This window comes from Struthio camelus, chromosome 26, assembly GCF_040807025.1.
Source record: "Struthio camelus isolate bStrCam1 chromosome 26, bStrCam1.hap1, whole genome shotgun sequence".
NCBI classification, from domain to species: Eukaryota; Metazoa; Chordata; class Aves; order Struthioniformes; family Struthionidae; genus Struthio; species Struthio camelus.
The window spans coordinates 6862135-6874110 of record NC_090967.1 but is presented as its reverse complement, the minus strand read 5'-3'; the positions used below and the strand labels follow the sequence as shown (position 1 = coordinate 6874110).

Genomic DNA, 11976 nt, shown 5'->3' with positions numbered 1-11976 from the left:
GCAAGTAACCCCGACCCGCTCCCCCATCCCGCCTTTGGTTTTATTTTAACGGCGCGCCGACGTTTCCACCGCTGGAGGCCAGGCAAAGCCTGGGGGATGCCGGGACCGGCGGGGCTGTGGCTGACACCAGGACGCTGGAGCAAGCAGGATGTTTTCGCCGCGGCGGCACCACATCCCTTTGCGGGATGCGGCGATGCCGGCGGCGGGCGGAGGAGGTGGGTCCCCCCCCGTGCTCCGGCTCCTGGGGGGCTCGGCAGCTCCGGGGCGGGAGGGCGACGGTCCCGGCCGCCCGCGGGGCATCGCAGCCCGCTTGGGCCCAGGTGGGGGAGCGGGTCCTGCTGCGCTTCGTGCGGGGACCGCGCTCGCTCCGGGAACACATCAAGCAAAGCCTTAACGCCGGGTCTCCGCTGCATGCTTCAGCTCACATATCGGCACTAACACCCGGCTCTACCACTAATCTCAGCTAATTTATTAAAAAAAGGGGAAGGGGGGGATCCCCCCTGCTTGGAAACGTGGCTCGGGATGGCAGCAGGGAGGGACATCACGGGACAGAGCGCATGTGGGCCACAGGGAGACGGATCGGGCACCAGGACCCCACCCGTGCTGCACAAGGTCCCTAATTACGGTGCCAACGAGCAACCCGCAGCCACGGTGCTTGCATTGGGTTGCACCGTTAGGCGAGGAGGAGCCGAGCAGCATCGCAGAGGGCAGGTGGTTGCGGTGGACATGGCGCAGGGGGACGCTGGGCGGGCTGGGTGTGGGGCCGAGGTGCTGGCGGGACCCTGTCGTCCTGCGGGTGATGCTCGGAGGGTGGCGGCGATGCCGGGTCAGGGAGCAGGGTGCTGCCCTGGGAGGGGGTCAGGGTGCTGAGCTGGCAGTGGGGGCGCCCAGCTCCAGGGAAAGGGTCTGGGCCCCTCGCCCCATCCACACCGCCCTGATCCCGGGGGGGAAGATCCCCATCCCGGCTCGCAGCGAGGGTCCCGGCGCGTCCCCGCGGACACGAGTCCACCCAGGACTGGACTACGCCCGCGGCCCGAGCAGCCCGGGGATGTCCCGCGCTCCCCGCTGCCAGCTGGCCCCCAACCCAGTGTGCCGAGGTCCCCGCGTGCAGGAAGCGCATTGCACCCCCAGTACGGGGAGGGAGGGACCCGCACGCCTCAGCATCCCCCTGCTCCGGGTGCCCCCGGCCCTCCCACCCCACTGCCCACTCCGGCATCGCGGCTGCGGCCCTGGCTCCAGCGCCCGGACAGGAATCGGCACTTCCGAGGCTCCGGCATGGCCGGGACACGGAGACTTTCTGGGTTTTTGTCCGTCGCTGGCGAGCGGTGCAGGGGTGACACAGGGGGTCTCCATGTGCCAGTGCTGTGGGGACACCCATGGGGGTTGCAGGGACGTGCAAGGGGGCACAGGGACGTGCAGGGGGGGCTGGAGGACACCCGCGGGGGACACCGGGGCAGTGGGCATTGGCAGGAGGTCCCCGGGGACACGCACATCCATGGGGGGGTCTCTGCTCCCACGGTGGCAGCCAAGTCCCAGCACAACCTGGAGCCGCGGACAAATCGCAGCCCCGACCGGGACCGCGCTGGGGGATGCAGCACCCGCCTCGGAGCGAGGAACAGAGGCCAGAGTGCCCGGGGGAACCCTCTGCCCCCTCTCCCGAGCGCCGCCATCCGGCGTCGGACCCGCGCGCCGAGGAGGGAGGGGGTCGCCCCGCGTACCTGGCGGCCGCCCCGGGTTAGGCGCTGGCTCCGCGGCCCCGCTGCCCCGGCCCCGTCTCTCCCCCGCGTCCCAACGCCGGCTCCTGTCCTCTGCTGCGGAGGAACGCGCTGGGGTTTGCTGTGTCCCGTTTTCCGCTCCTGGTTCCCTCCCCTCATTGCTGTATGTATGTACTAAGGATGTTATTTTACCGGGACTCTGGACAGTATTAAAAATTAAAAGCAAACCTGTGTAAAGAGGACGAGGAGGTCTGTCTGTGCCGCCCGCCCGGGCTGGGGCCGCAGGTGCAGCCGGCGCGCAGGGTTTTCTGGATCCACTTCTGGTGCTTCACCGCCGACGTGGCGACCGGCGGCTTGAAGGGGTCCACGGTGTTTTGGCTGCTGAAGGAAATCACGCCGGCCACGGCCGCCTTCTTCCCGCACACCAAGGGGCCCCCGGAGTCACCCTGGACGGAGGCAGGTTCGTCCCCCTGCAGAGCCCTTTGCAGGCAGGTTTCGGGGTCCCTGGGGAGCCCCCGCGGGGCTGACCTCACCTTGGTGGGCGCCGAGCCTTTCCGGCCCTGGAAGCAGATCATGGTGGGGGCGATCTCACCGTTCCAGAAGCGGCTGTTGTTGCACATCCGCGCGTCCAGCACCGTGACGTTGAGCTGCTGCAGCCGGAGCGAGAGCCGGCCGGCCCGGGGGCCGCCCCAGCCCGCCACGCTGCACACCGCACCGACCGCCGGCTCCCGCCGCAGCAGCCTGATGACCTGCCGTGTCCTGCCCAGCTGCACCTTCCTCTCCAGCTGCGGGCAGCAGCCGGGGTGGTGTCAGGCCCCAGCAGCAACCCCGGGGCCCGGTGACATGCTGCTGCGCTGCTGGCGAGGCCCCGCAGACACCCGGCAACAGCAAAGAGCGTGCAGAGATAGTGAGGCACCCGCAGGGCCAGGGAGATGTCACCGAGCTGTGCAAGCACTCAGAGGCGAGAAAAGGAAATGTCACCCACTCACAGCTCTGGCTACAAGCGCTGTGCAAAGCTGCTCAGCAGCCATGCGCCCCCTCCCCAGCAGCATTTCCTGGCATGCTGGCACCTCCAAACGTGCTGTTGTGGCACCTGCGGGGCTTTTTCTCGCTGCTCTTTGTCCCTAGACTCCCATCTTCACCATAGCCAGCCCCATTGCGAGCCTCCTCCTTGCAAAAAAGAGCATCTTCCCTAGTGGGGAAACTGAGGCAGGAACAAGAGGCAGTGGCTGCTGAATGCCCCGGCCCCTGCAGCTGGTGCAAGCCCCTACCTGGAGCAGGAGAATGTCGTTTTCCATCGTCTTGTGGTTGTAGCCGGGGTGCGGACAGGCCTTGCGGATGGCGAAGGTCTGTGAGGGGGCCCGGTGCTCCGCGAGGCTGTGGAGCCCCACCACCACCTTCCCTTGGGCCACCTTCCTGCACCGCGCCAGGAGTCGGTGTTAGCGGGACCTCAGGGCCACCCCAGCTCATTTCCCCACTGCCTGCCTGGCCCCCCAGCCCTGCGGTGGGGGCACGGTGTGGCCCGTCCCCTACTCACAGCTGGAGGATGCAATGGGCGGCCGTCAGCACCCACTGCTTGTGCACCAGCGCTCCCCCGCACGTGTGAATGCCCCCAAACTGGATGGACACCATGTAGGGCCTGGAGTGAGGTTCAGCCTCGTGTCCCCCGATGATCGAAGGCTGGAACCAGCCCCGGGCTGCTGGGGAAAGAAGGGCCCGCCCAGGTGCTGCTGCAGCCCGGAGGCAAGGGAAGGGCCCAAGGGAGGGCGACCCAGCCAGCAGCCCCCACCACACTAAGCAAGCGGATCGCTGCGCACCCGCAAGCCTGCCCCAAATCCCCAAGGGCAGCGATGCCGAGACCCCCCGCCGACTGCCCCTGCTCACCTGGCCCAGCCAAAGAGGGGATCAGCAGTGCGAGGAGCACCACCAGCCTCCTCTTCACCTCCATGCTGCTTCCACCCCAAGCAAGCACCCGGCTGTGCCGCGCAGCTCAGCACGCGTCCCGCTCCGCACAAGTGGTGCGGTGCTCTCACACTCGGAGTCCAAACCACATGTGAGAGCAGAGCACGGTTACACAGGGGCAGATACACGCCGTGCAGGAAGGGGGAAGATGCATCCGCAAGTGCAGCAAACATCTGTGAGCATGATAAAACCACTCACAGAGCAAAACAGCCCAAACCTGCCCGCAGCAACAGGTAGCTCAGACCTGCCCTCAGCCCCCTGGAGCCTGCGTGCTATTTCACAGCCCTAGCCCACCCGAGACACAAGTTTCCCACCCCAACAGCCACATCCCCATCATCTCTGTTCATCCAGGCCAGAGGCAGATCATTTCTGTCATTGCCAAGAGCAAGGGCTGGAGCACAAGCGGGCGCTTTAGGGGACAGACTCAAGCACGTCCCACCACGCTCAGCAGCCTGGGTATTCCCCAGGGTTTTACTTTGCAAAACAACATACCCCAAGTGAGCTCTGGGCACAAGCTGGTGGGCAGAGATGGGGCTGGGATCCCTTATCCTCAGCTCAGCAGCCGAAGCAAGGGCATGGGGATGGGGAGGATGAGCTCAGGACCTGGCAGAGCCAGGCAGCAGCTCTCAGAAGCACCCAGCTGCGCTCACCAGCACCTCAGAGCTTGCAGGAACAGCTGCATCCTCTATTCTCCAAGAGGGGCTTCAAGCAAGAACTTCTTACACAGTGAGATTTGTGACAGTCACAGCAGTCACAGACCCAGGCTTCGACATGCCACAGGGAGAGCACACTGGAGTTCCCACCACCACCATCTTTATTAGCAGATAACACAACTCCACTCCCACCGCTGCTGCTGCCGTCACTGTGGGAACGGCCGAGCAAACCCCAGGCACGGAACAGGCCTCAAAACCCAACACCGACCTCCAGCCCCCAACTCCTGCTTTGGCAAGGAACCACCAGCCCATCACTGTCCCCGGCCACACGTAGCTCTCTCAGCTCTTTGCTTGGGCTGCTCTGGAGGAACACGCACACCGTGTTTTCCTTGCCCCTGACTGAGGTTTTCTCAGGCTGTCCACAAGCCTCTTGTAGAAGAAGACATTTTCATATTCCAGTTCATTAAGGTGCTGTAGAAACATGGGCACTTCATCTTTCTTTATGCCCACACAAACAGGGATGATCTTAGTCCCACTCTCATGAATGCTGTGATGCAGGTTCCACTCGGAGACACGCTGGCACCAAGGGTCACCCAGGGACCTGGCGGACAGGAGGAGGATGGCAACTCGGCTGGCCTGAATGACCTTGGTGGCTGTCAGGACGATGGACGTCCCCGCCACTTGGTCCTGATGCTCTGCATAGCCCTGAAACCCCTCTCGCTTCAAGGCTGCCAAGATGTCTGAGGCGATGCTGTCGTCCTCAGGGCAGTACCAGATGGAGAAGTCATAGGTGAACCGGTGGTGCGAGGACGCAGACATGCCACTTACCAAAGGGCAATGGCACTGAGTTCACAGAAACAACAAAGCAAACAAGCTCCGAGCGTGGCCTCCTGCACCCGGGCTGAGCCAGTCTTCCTGCTAGGAACCTGCTACTGCGTCCTCATGACGGATCCAAGGGCCAGCTCCCAGGATCCCTCCCTGGCATGAGCAGCGAGATCACTACCACTCCCCGGGGAGAGGTCAGGCTGCCAACGCGGCACAGCCCTTAGCTTCAGAAACGATTCTGTGGCCCCTCGCAGGCCCGATGAGGCAAGACAAGCCAGCGAAGCCGCATTCGCACAGCCTGCAGGGCCTCTGGGGTCACAGGGAAGAAGCAGCAATGTCAGTTCTAGTAAATCAAACACAAATGATGCTGCTTCTGTAGTAGCTTTCAGTGACTTAGGAATATGCAAACACAGTCTCAAGGGACGCCCTCAGGGCGCCTGTTGCAGGCTGGCCCACACCAAAGCCCTCTGCGATGAGAGCAGAGGAGTCTCGAGTGCCAAGGACCTGCGTTAGCTTTTCAAATCAAGTATGAGTCCGTGCTCCCAGCTGCCTCAGCTGTTCAAGGGAGGCAAGGGGTCTCAGAAAGCTTTTTGCCTCATTTCCAAGATATCCTGCTCCAAAGTCGCTCCCACCCGTCTCAGCTCCTCACATTTCTCCTTCAGCAGCTGGCAGGACTCCTGCAGCTGCTGGTTCATCTCAACGTAGGAACGGCTCTGCCGATACAAGCGCTCTCTTTCATCGGCAGCGTCCTCATGCTTCACGGGTGCGGGGAAATCTGGCAGGGTGGGAGAGGCGGCTCAGCGGATGCCGGCAGAGCGCCCCGTCCCTCTCGCCCCCGTCGCGCCCCACGGCCCTGACGGCCGCAGAGCAGACAGGTTTCTGCCGAGCCCGGGAGGACTCGTGGCGGGACCACGCGGGCTCACCTGGCGAGGGGCTGCCATCATGCCCACCTCCTCTGTGCGGCTCCGCGGCGAGCACGAAGACAGGGTCGGATGGGTGGGTGCCCTTCACGTCCGCCAGGATCTGCTCCACGGTGGGCGGCTCAGGCCGGGTGGGCAGCACCCTCTTGGCCTTGGAGCTCATCACGGGACAGGCTCATGCACAGAGCCTGGCGCAGAGGGCGCAGGGCTGACGGGGGCCGTGCCACTGCCGCTCCCCCGGACAGCCGGACCCCCCCCTCACTGCCGTTTGGACAGACATACGGACCATCCCTGCAATCTGTCCCTGGGACAGACAGATCCCCTGCCCTGGGACGGACAGACAGACAGACCTCCCCCCCCAACTGTCCCGGGCAACCAGGCTCCCCCCTCACTACCTGTACCCACTACAGACAGACCGCCTCCCCCCTTGCTGCTCCTCCAGACAGAGAGCCCCCCTCGCTGCCCTGGGATAGACAGACGCCCCTTGCTGTGCCCCTGGACAGACAAACTGCCTTTGGGATGAACAGCCCCCCTCCTCCCACCCCCAGACTGACAAATCGAGCTCCCTCATCCCCCCTCCCCCCCCGGGGACAGACAGGTCCTCCCATTGTTCCTCCAGACAGACAGATTGCGCACCATTGCCCCCCTGCCCCCCCCAGGACAGACAGACAGACACTCCCCCACTGCCCTCGGGGCAGGCAGACGCCCCTTGTACTGCCCCCCCCAGGACAGACAGACAGACCCCCCCACTGCCCTCGGGGCAGACAGACGCCCCCTGTACTGCCCCCCCCCAGGACAGACAGACAGACCCCCCCACTGCCCTCGGGGCAGGCAGACGCCCCCTGTACTGCCCCCCCCCAGGACAGACAGACAGACCCCCCCACTGCCCTCGGGGCAGGCAGACGCCCCCTGCACTGCCCCCCCCCAGAACAGACAGACAGACCCCCCCAGTGCCCTCGGGGCAGGCAGACGCCCCCTGCACTGCCCCCCCCCAGGACAGACAGACAGACCCCCCCACTGCCCTCGGGGCAGGCAGACAGACGCACGCCCCCCCCAGCCCCTCCAGGCAGACAGACTGACCTCCCATCACCTCAGGACAGACAGACAGACAGACCGACCCCCCCCTCCCCCCCGCGATACGGTCCTTTCACACGCAGGCCCGCCGCCCCAGACATCCCCTTACCCCGACCGGCCGCCGCCTCCCGGCCACCGTAGCGCCAGCGCCGCACGCGCCTCCTCCTCCTCCTCCCTCCCGCCCTCTTAGGACCACGTGACGGCGACGTCACCGCCCGCCGGGCCCCGCCCCCTGCTAAAGGACCGTGCGCGGCGGCGCGTTGCCATGGCGACGCCTCCCTCCCTCCGGGAAGGGGGAGCAGGGAGCACACGGGAGCGGCGGTTGGGGGCGCCGCGGCCCCGGGGCTTTATTACATGGGGGGGGGGGGGGCTCCTCCCTCCCCCCTCCCTCGCGACCGGAACCGGAAGCGGAAGCGGCCTCACTGGTCGCGCGGCGGCTCCGGCGCCGGCCTCATCGCTGCTCTGGCGGCTGCGGGGGCGAGAGAGGCGGCGCCGGCGTCACCCCCGGTTCGGCCCCAACGGGCGGCACCGGGGTGGTGGTGGGGGGGGGGAAGCGGAGGCGAGGGCCGAGAAACGGGGGGACGTCTGCGCTACGGGCGGGGCTGGCTAGGGAGAAGCGGGGGGGAGACGGGCCGGGCCGGGCGGCCCCTTGTCCCGGCAGCGGGGGGGACCTGCGGCTCTTACATACGGAGGAGCTGAGCTGTGGCTGAGGGGCCACCTCGGCCGCCAGGCGGGCTCTGCTGCTGACCAGAGTCTGCAGGACTGGACGGGGAGGCGCAAAAAGAAGGAGAGAGAGATTTAAAAGAGGAGGAGAGCGAGCCTCCGGCTCGGTGTGGACGGGGCGGTGGGCGGCCGAGGGCACAGCCCGCGGCGTGACGGGGAGACGCTCCTCTTGCTGGTGCTACGCGTCAGAGCAGCCCGCGTCCCACCGGGGTCCTGCTCAGCCCTCACGTCCCAAAACGCGTCCCTGAGGTCGCTCAGGGCGAACGCCCCGCTCTGTCCAGCCCCGGACACGGAGCCGGACGGTGAGGGCCGGGAGCAGGAGGCAAGGGACCCACGTTACCTTCTCGGGTGACGATGGAAGCCGCGTCCAGGGCTCTGGTGCTGAGGTTGCCGAGCACGTTGTCCACAGCCTGGTGGTGTTTGAGGAAGCAGGGCCGGATGACGTTCTGGTACAGCACCTGCGACCCGTTCCAGGACACGGGGGCCATGCACCATACCAGGAATAGGCACTACAAGGAGGAGAGACACTCCAGAACTGGAAGACCGAGGCTGGGAGGGGAGGCAGGGCATGCAGGAGCTGAGCTAGGCAGCCTCCAGAAGGAGGGAAGTTATGGGGCAGTGGCTGAGGTGCTCCACCCTCGTCCAGCCTGGCTCTGCTCCTGTCCAAAGGCAGCTTCCCAGGGCTGGAGGTACCAGGGCCATGGCTGACTGCAGTGAGCTCTGCAGGGGACAGTCCTGAGCAGGACAGCGGTCTCCCACTAAGCTACACCTGGCTGCCGCCACCACCACAACTGCCCTGCTATGGGGTCAGAGCCCATCACACGTTTTCCTGTAGGTTCAGCCATCGTGTGAGTGGGCTCCAGCCTGTGCAGGCCCTTGCTCCCACTGCGGAGCTGTTACCTTCCCAGCGTAGTAGAATGGGAACCAGTAGAGGAAGGTGTCAGAGAAGAACTCGGCTATGCTGAAGACGCCGTACACCACCCAGTATGTGAGCCACGTGGTGTCATCCTCCTTGTTGGAGCTCTCAATGGCTTTGATGCTGCGGGAAGAAGAGGGGATAGGTCATGGCTTCTTCAGTCCTGTTTCCAGGATGGGCATGTCTTCCCCAGTCCTCCAACTTTGGAGCAAACCTGGCTACCAGGCTCCGCTGCCCCAAGTTGAGACCTTGCCAGGCCCCAGGGTTTTCAAAATATTTGTCTTCAAGAGCCCTTGTTTCCTCGGGAGCTTCCTGATCATAACCACCATCCGGGGGTGTTCATTTACCAGAGATACCTGGTCCCTCAGCTAAGGCAGGGAACGCTCTTCAGCATGAGCACTTGATATTTAACATGCCGTTGGCAGCTCAGTAACAAGCTGGGCTGCCCAGCAGCAGATGCTGCAGGGAGGCCGGGCCAAGGCACCGGTACTTACGAGACATATGCAGGGTAGACAAAGCCAATGAGGTTGCAGAGCAGCGCTGCGCCATAGCCGAACGCGAGGTACAGCCCCAGGAACGCGACAGACCCTGGGCCGGGGGGAGACAGTGAGAGTCATGTATTTGCCAACATGGAGGTTGCCAGGAGAGACTTCCAGGCAGCAGCTCAGTTGAGCAGGTTTCTCATCCCAGCAGTGGGAATTCACCGTGCAGATCCTGCCGGCTGCTGCAGGCGGCCGACATCTGCTCCCCCTCAGCCTCCAGCTGGAGGCGGCACAAGGCAGCCCCGTGGTGCTCCAGCACGGCTATGGGAGCTAGCGAGTGTCCGGAGCAGAGGTACGAGTGCTGGGGACCTCCAGATGGGGAAGGGGTGTGCATGGTAACAGCCACTCCATGTTTATTTAAAAGGACCCTCCATGTATCAGGCTGCTGAGGTGCTCAACATGCACCTGGAGCAGCTGCGCTGATACCACGGACAGCCTGGCTCAGCCTGTCCCGGGGTAAAGGTGCTCCCTCTCCCAAGAGGATATGCACACACACCCTTGGACTCTGCCAGGCACGGACGGCACCAGAGATGCCCAGGCACAAGCTCCTGAGGAAGGAAGTTCTGGTTCTGCCACTGTTTGTCCCCTCTTTGAGCCGGAAGGGACTTTTCTGTAGCAAACTTGGAGGACTTTTGACACAGAGCAGGCCTGGACCTGGGCCAGTGCTGCAAAGGGGCTGAATAGCAGAGGCTTTAACACTCACACCTACAGTCCAAAGGTAAGGGACTTCACAGAGCAATCGCGCTCCTCCAAACACCTCCTCAGCAGCTGGCACGGTCTGCGTGCCGCGGAGTTCAGAGCCGCTCAGCATTTTGATAACCCGGACAACTCTACAAGGGCAAGCTGTGCTATCGGAGCCAAGAGCTCCGATACCAGCCCTGCTCCGGGAGGAGGGGAGCAGCCTGCAGCCAGCTGCGTGGGGGAGACGTGCCCGGCTGCGACGGGGCTGTGCAGGACGAGCTCTATCCTCCCCGCAGCTCTCCTCGTGGGAGCGGCAGGGAGCCTACACCAGATCTGTAGTCCCCCGAGCCCTGAGAGCGCACTCAAAGCTGCCCCCCTCCCTGTGTTCAGGGCACGCATCTCCTTCCTGCCTTCTGTACGCATCCCCTGGATGCGCTTGTGCTGAGCAGTCACCGTTCGTTAAGAATTCAGCCCCCTGAGAACAGCAATCCAAACCCGCTTTCCTGTTATTAAATTAAATCATTAAATTAAATGTAATCCAAAGCTTTGGTTGTTTGGAATCTCCCCAGCCTCAGAGGCTGGCGGGAAGCAAGATCGGAGAGCTGGGAGAATCTGCAAGAGCCCCGATGCTTGGGAGGGTGGGAGCCCGAAAAAGCAGCCCTTGCTGCCAAAACCAGTGCTGCAGCAAAGAGCCGTCGTTCGCATGCTGGACCCCTCTCCTGGCGCGCGGGGCAGCGAGGCGCTGGCACTGAACACGTCCCTTCCAGCCCAGCTGCACCCCGGCCACACAGACACCTGCCTGAGGCAGCCAAAAGCAGACCCCGAAGGGACAGAGGGCAGAAAAGCAACCCTGGCCCACGCAGAGCTAAAGGAAGGACGATCACTGTCACATCCCAGCAGCGTCACTGCTATTGCGCGCCCTGTTCATGACACCTCTACATGTGCAAAAGCCTCTTATTCTGCAGCTCGCAGGAAAGCCAAGGCTTAAGCCCACCTGTGATGGGAATTAGAGGAAAGCCTTTGCTCAGGCATGAAGGACGGATTATCCCAGATTTGCTCACAGCAGCATTTCTTCTCCTTTCCCTGGCTCCCAGCACCAAGGTGGCTTTGGGTCTTTCCAAAGAGACAGGCAGGAGCAACACCATTTTCTTGCAGTTTGCATGGAGTGATCACAAGCTTCCCTCAAAGGAAAACTAACAGGGAGGTTCAGATAGCTCTGGGTTTCATTCTCTGAAGAGCCCTAGAACAGATTTTATGGGCTGCCTAAGTTTAGTCCCTGGAGAAATTTATATAAAAAGGAAAGAGACTTAGTGTATAAAGAAAAGCCTTGTGCTTCAGGAGGGAGGAAGCAGACACGTGCGAGTCCTGCTTCTCATCCCCTCCACCAACGTGTCTCCTGCCCGACCGCTGCACTCCCTTTCTGCTCCCCGTGGCCTCGCCAACCCCGCTCGGCCCTCCGTGGGTCTCACCTCACGCAGCCAGGGACTCGCACGCGTTTCTCCCGCTCCAGCTCCCCTCCCTCCCCAAAGCGTTTTGCACAGGTCGGCGTGAGACCCACATCCTCCTCAGGCAGCAGACGCCGTCAATTCTCACCCTCCAGCAGCACTCAAACCCTGGCCTCAGGGCTGATGCACAAAATCCCCCACGGAGACCCAGCTCTGTCTCCTTACAGAGGAGGAGGATTTGGAAGAAATCTAATTGACAAAAATAGCATTTAAAAAGAGCGCGAGGTTTTGCTGACACAGCACATTGGGAGCGGGATATCATCCTTGTCCAGCACAACTTTTACCCAGCTCAAGCTGAGGTACAGCTTGCCCAGAGCCTCTGCACGGCAGCACCTGGGTCGTTAATGGTTCAAAACATGCAAGACGGACGCTGCTGGTTTAAAACACAAATTAGTAACTGCTCCAAGCCCAGGCAAGAGGAGAAAAGAAATCTGATATCTGTTGTTTAGTCACAGCCTGT

At 63.2% G+C, this 11976-nt stretch overlaps 3 protein-coding genes across 8 annotated transcripts; all 3 read right to left on the bottom strand.

The window, feature by feature from the left end:
* Positions 1-446: 446 nt before the first annotated feature.
* Positions 447-3794, bottom strand: LOC138062334 (granzyme M-like). 4 transcript variants are annotated; one of them, XM_068919915.1, is made up of 7 exons: positions 3600-3794; positions 3253-3415; positions 2987-3131; positions 2249-2500; positions 1944-2161; positions 1719-1811; positions 715-847 (listed from the first exon to the last, which is right to left on the bottom strand). In XM_068919915.1, exons 1-6 carry the CDS (start codon positions 3661-3663, stop codon positions 1736-1738), a joined length of 918 nt encoding a protein of 305 aa, XP_068776016.1. In that variant the 5' UTR covers positions 3664-3794; the 3' UTR covers positions 715-847; positions 1719-1735. The 4 variants fall into 4 exon arrangements, with proteins under 4 accessions (XP_068776015.1, XP_068776014.1, XP_068776013.1 ...); XM_068919914.1 differs by lacking the exon at positions 1719-1811 and having other exon boundaries at positions 447-847; positions 2249-2275; positions 3600-3793; XM_068919913.1 differs by lacking the exon at positions 1719-1811 and having other exon boundaries at positions 447-847; positions 3253-3412; positions 3600-3792.
* Positions 3795-4473: 679 nt separating this feature from the next.
* C26H19orf25 (chromosome 26 C19orf25 homolog) lies at positions 4474-7618 on the bottom strand. Of its 3 annotated transcripts, none has more exons than XM_068919783.1 (3): positions 7573-7618; positions 6079-6263; positions 4474-5930 (listed from the first exon to the last, which is right to left on the bottom strand). In XM_068919783.1, the coding sequence occupies exons 2-3, from the start codon at positions 6236-6238 to the stop codon at positions 5734-5736; spliced, it is 357 nt and encodes a 118-aa protein (XP_068775884.1). In that variant the 5' UTR covers positions 6239-6263; positions 7573-7618; the 3' UTR covers positions 4474-5733. The 3 variants fall into 3 exon arrangements, with proteins under 3 accessions (XP_068775884.1, XP_068775882.1, XP_068775883.1); XM_068919781.1 differs by lacking the exon at positions 7573-7618 and adding an exon at positions 7259-7363; XM_068919782.1 differs by lacking the exon at positions 7573-7618 and adding an exon at positions 7259-7295 and having other exon boundaries at positions 6079-6336.
* On the bottom strand, positions 7601-9664 carry REEP6 (receptor accessory protein 6). Its single transcript, XM_068919534.1, has 5 exons — positions 9493-9664; positions 9283-9376; positions 8773-8911; positions 8213-8381; positions 7601-7911 (listed from the first exon to the last, which is right to left on the bottom strand). The coding sequence occupies exons 1-5, from the start codon at positions 9662-9664 to the stop codon at positions 7601-7603; spliced, it is 885 nt and encodes a 294-aa protein (XP_068775635.1).
* Positions 9665-11976: the final 2312 nt, after the last annotated feature.

Coding starts and splice junctions, on each gene's coding strand:
- LOC138062334 (XM_068919912.1), bottom strand. CDS start 3,663: ATGGAGGTGAAGAGGAGGCTGGTGGTGCTCCTCGCACTGCTGATCCCC. Junction 3,416..3,599: donor CCCCTCTTTGGCTGGGCCAG/GTGAGCAGGGGC, acceptor TTCTTTCCCCAG/CAGCCCGGGGCTGGTTCCAG. Junction 2,501..2,986: donor ACGACATTCTCCTGCTCCAG/GTAGGGGCTTGC, acceptor TGCTGCCCGCAG/CTGGAGAGGAAGGTGCAGCT.
- C26H19orf25 (XM_068919783.1), bottom strand. CDS start 6,238: ATGAGCTCCAAGGCCAAGAGGGTGCTGCCCACCCGGCCTGAGCCGCCC. Junction 5,931..6,078: donor TGATGGCAGCCCCTCGCCAG/GTGAGCCCGCGT, acceptor CCACCCTGCCAG/ATTTCCCCGCACCCGTGAAG.
- REEP6 (XM_068919534.1), bottom strand. CDS start 9,664: ATGCACACCCCTTCCCCATCTGGAGGTCCCCAGCACTCGTACCTCTGC. Junction 9,377..9,492: donor CAGCCGGCAGGATCTGCACG/GTGAATTCCCAC, acceptor CCCCCGGCCCAG/GGTCTGTCGCGTTCCTGGGG. Junction 8,382..8,772: donor CATTCTACTACGCTGGGAAG/GTAACAGCTCCG, acceptor TCCTCCTTGTAG/TGCCTATTCCTGGTATGGTG.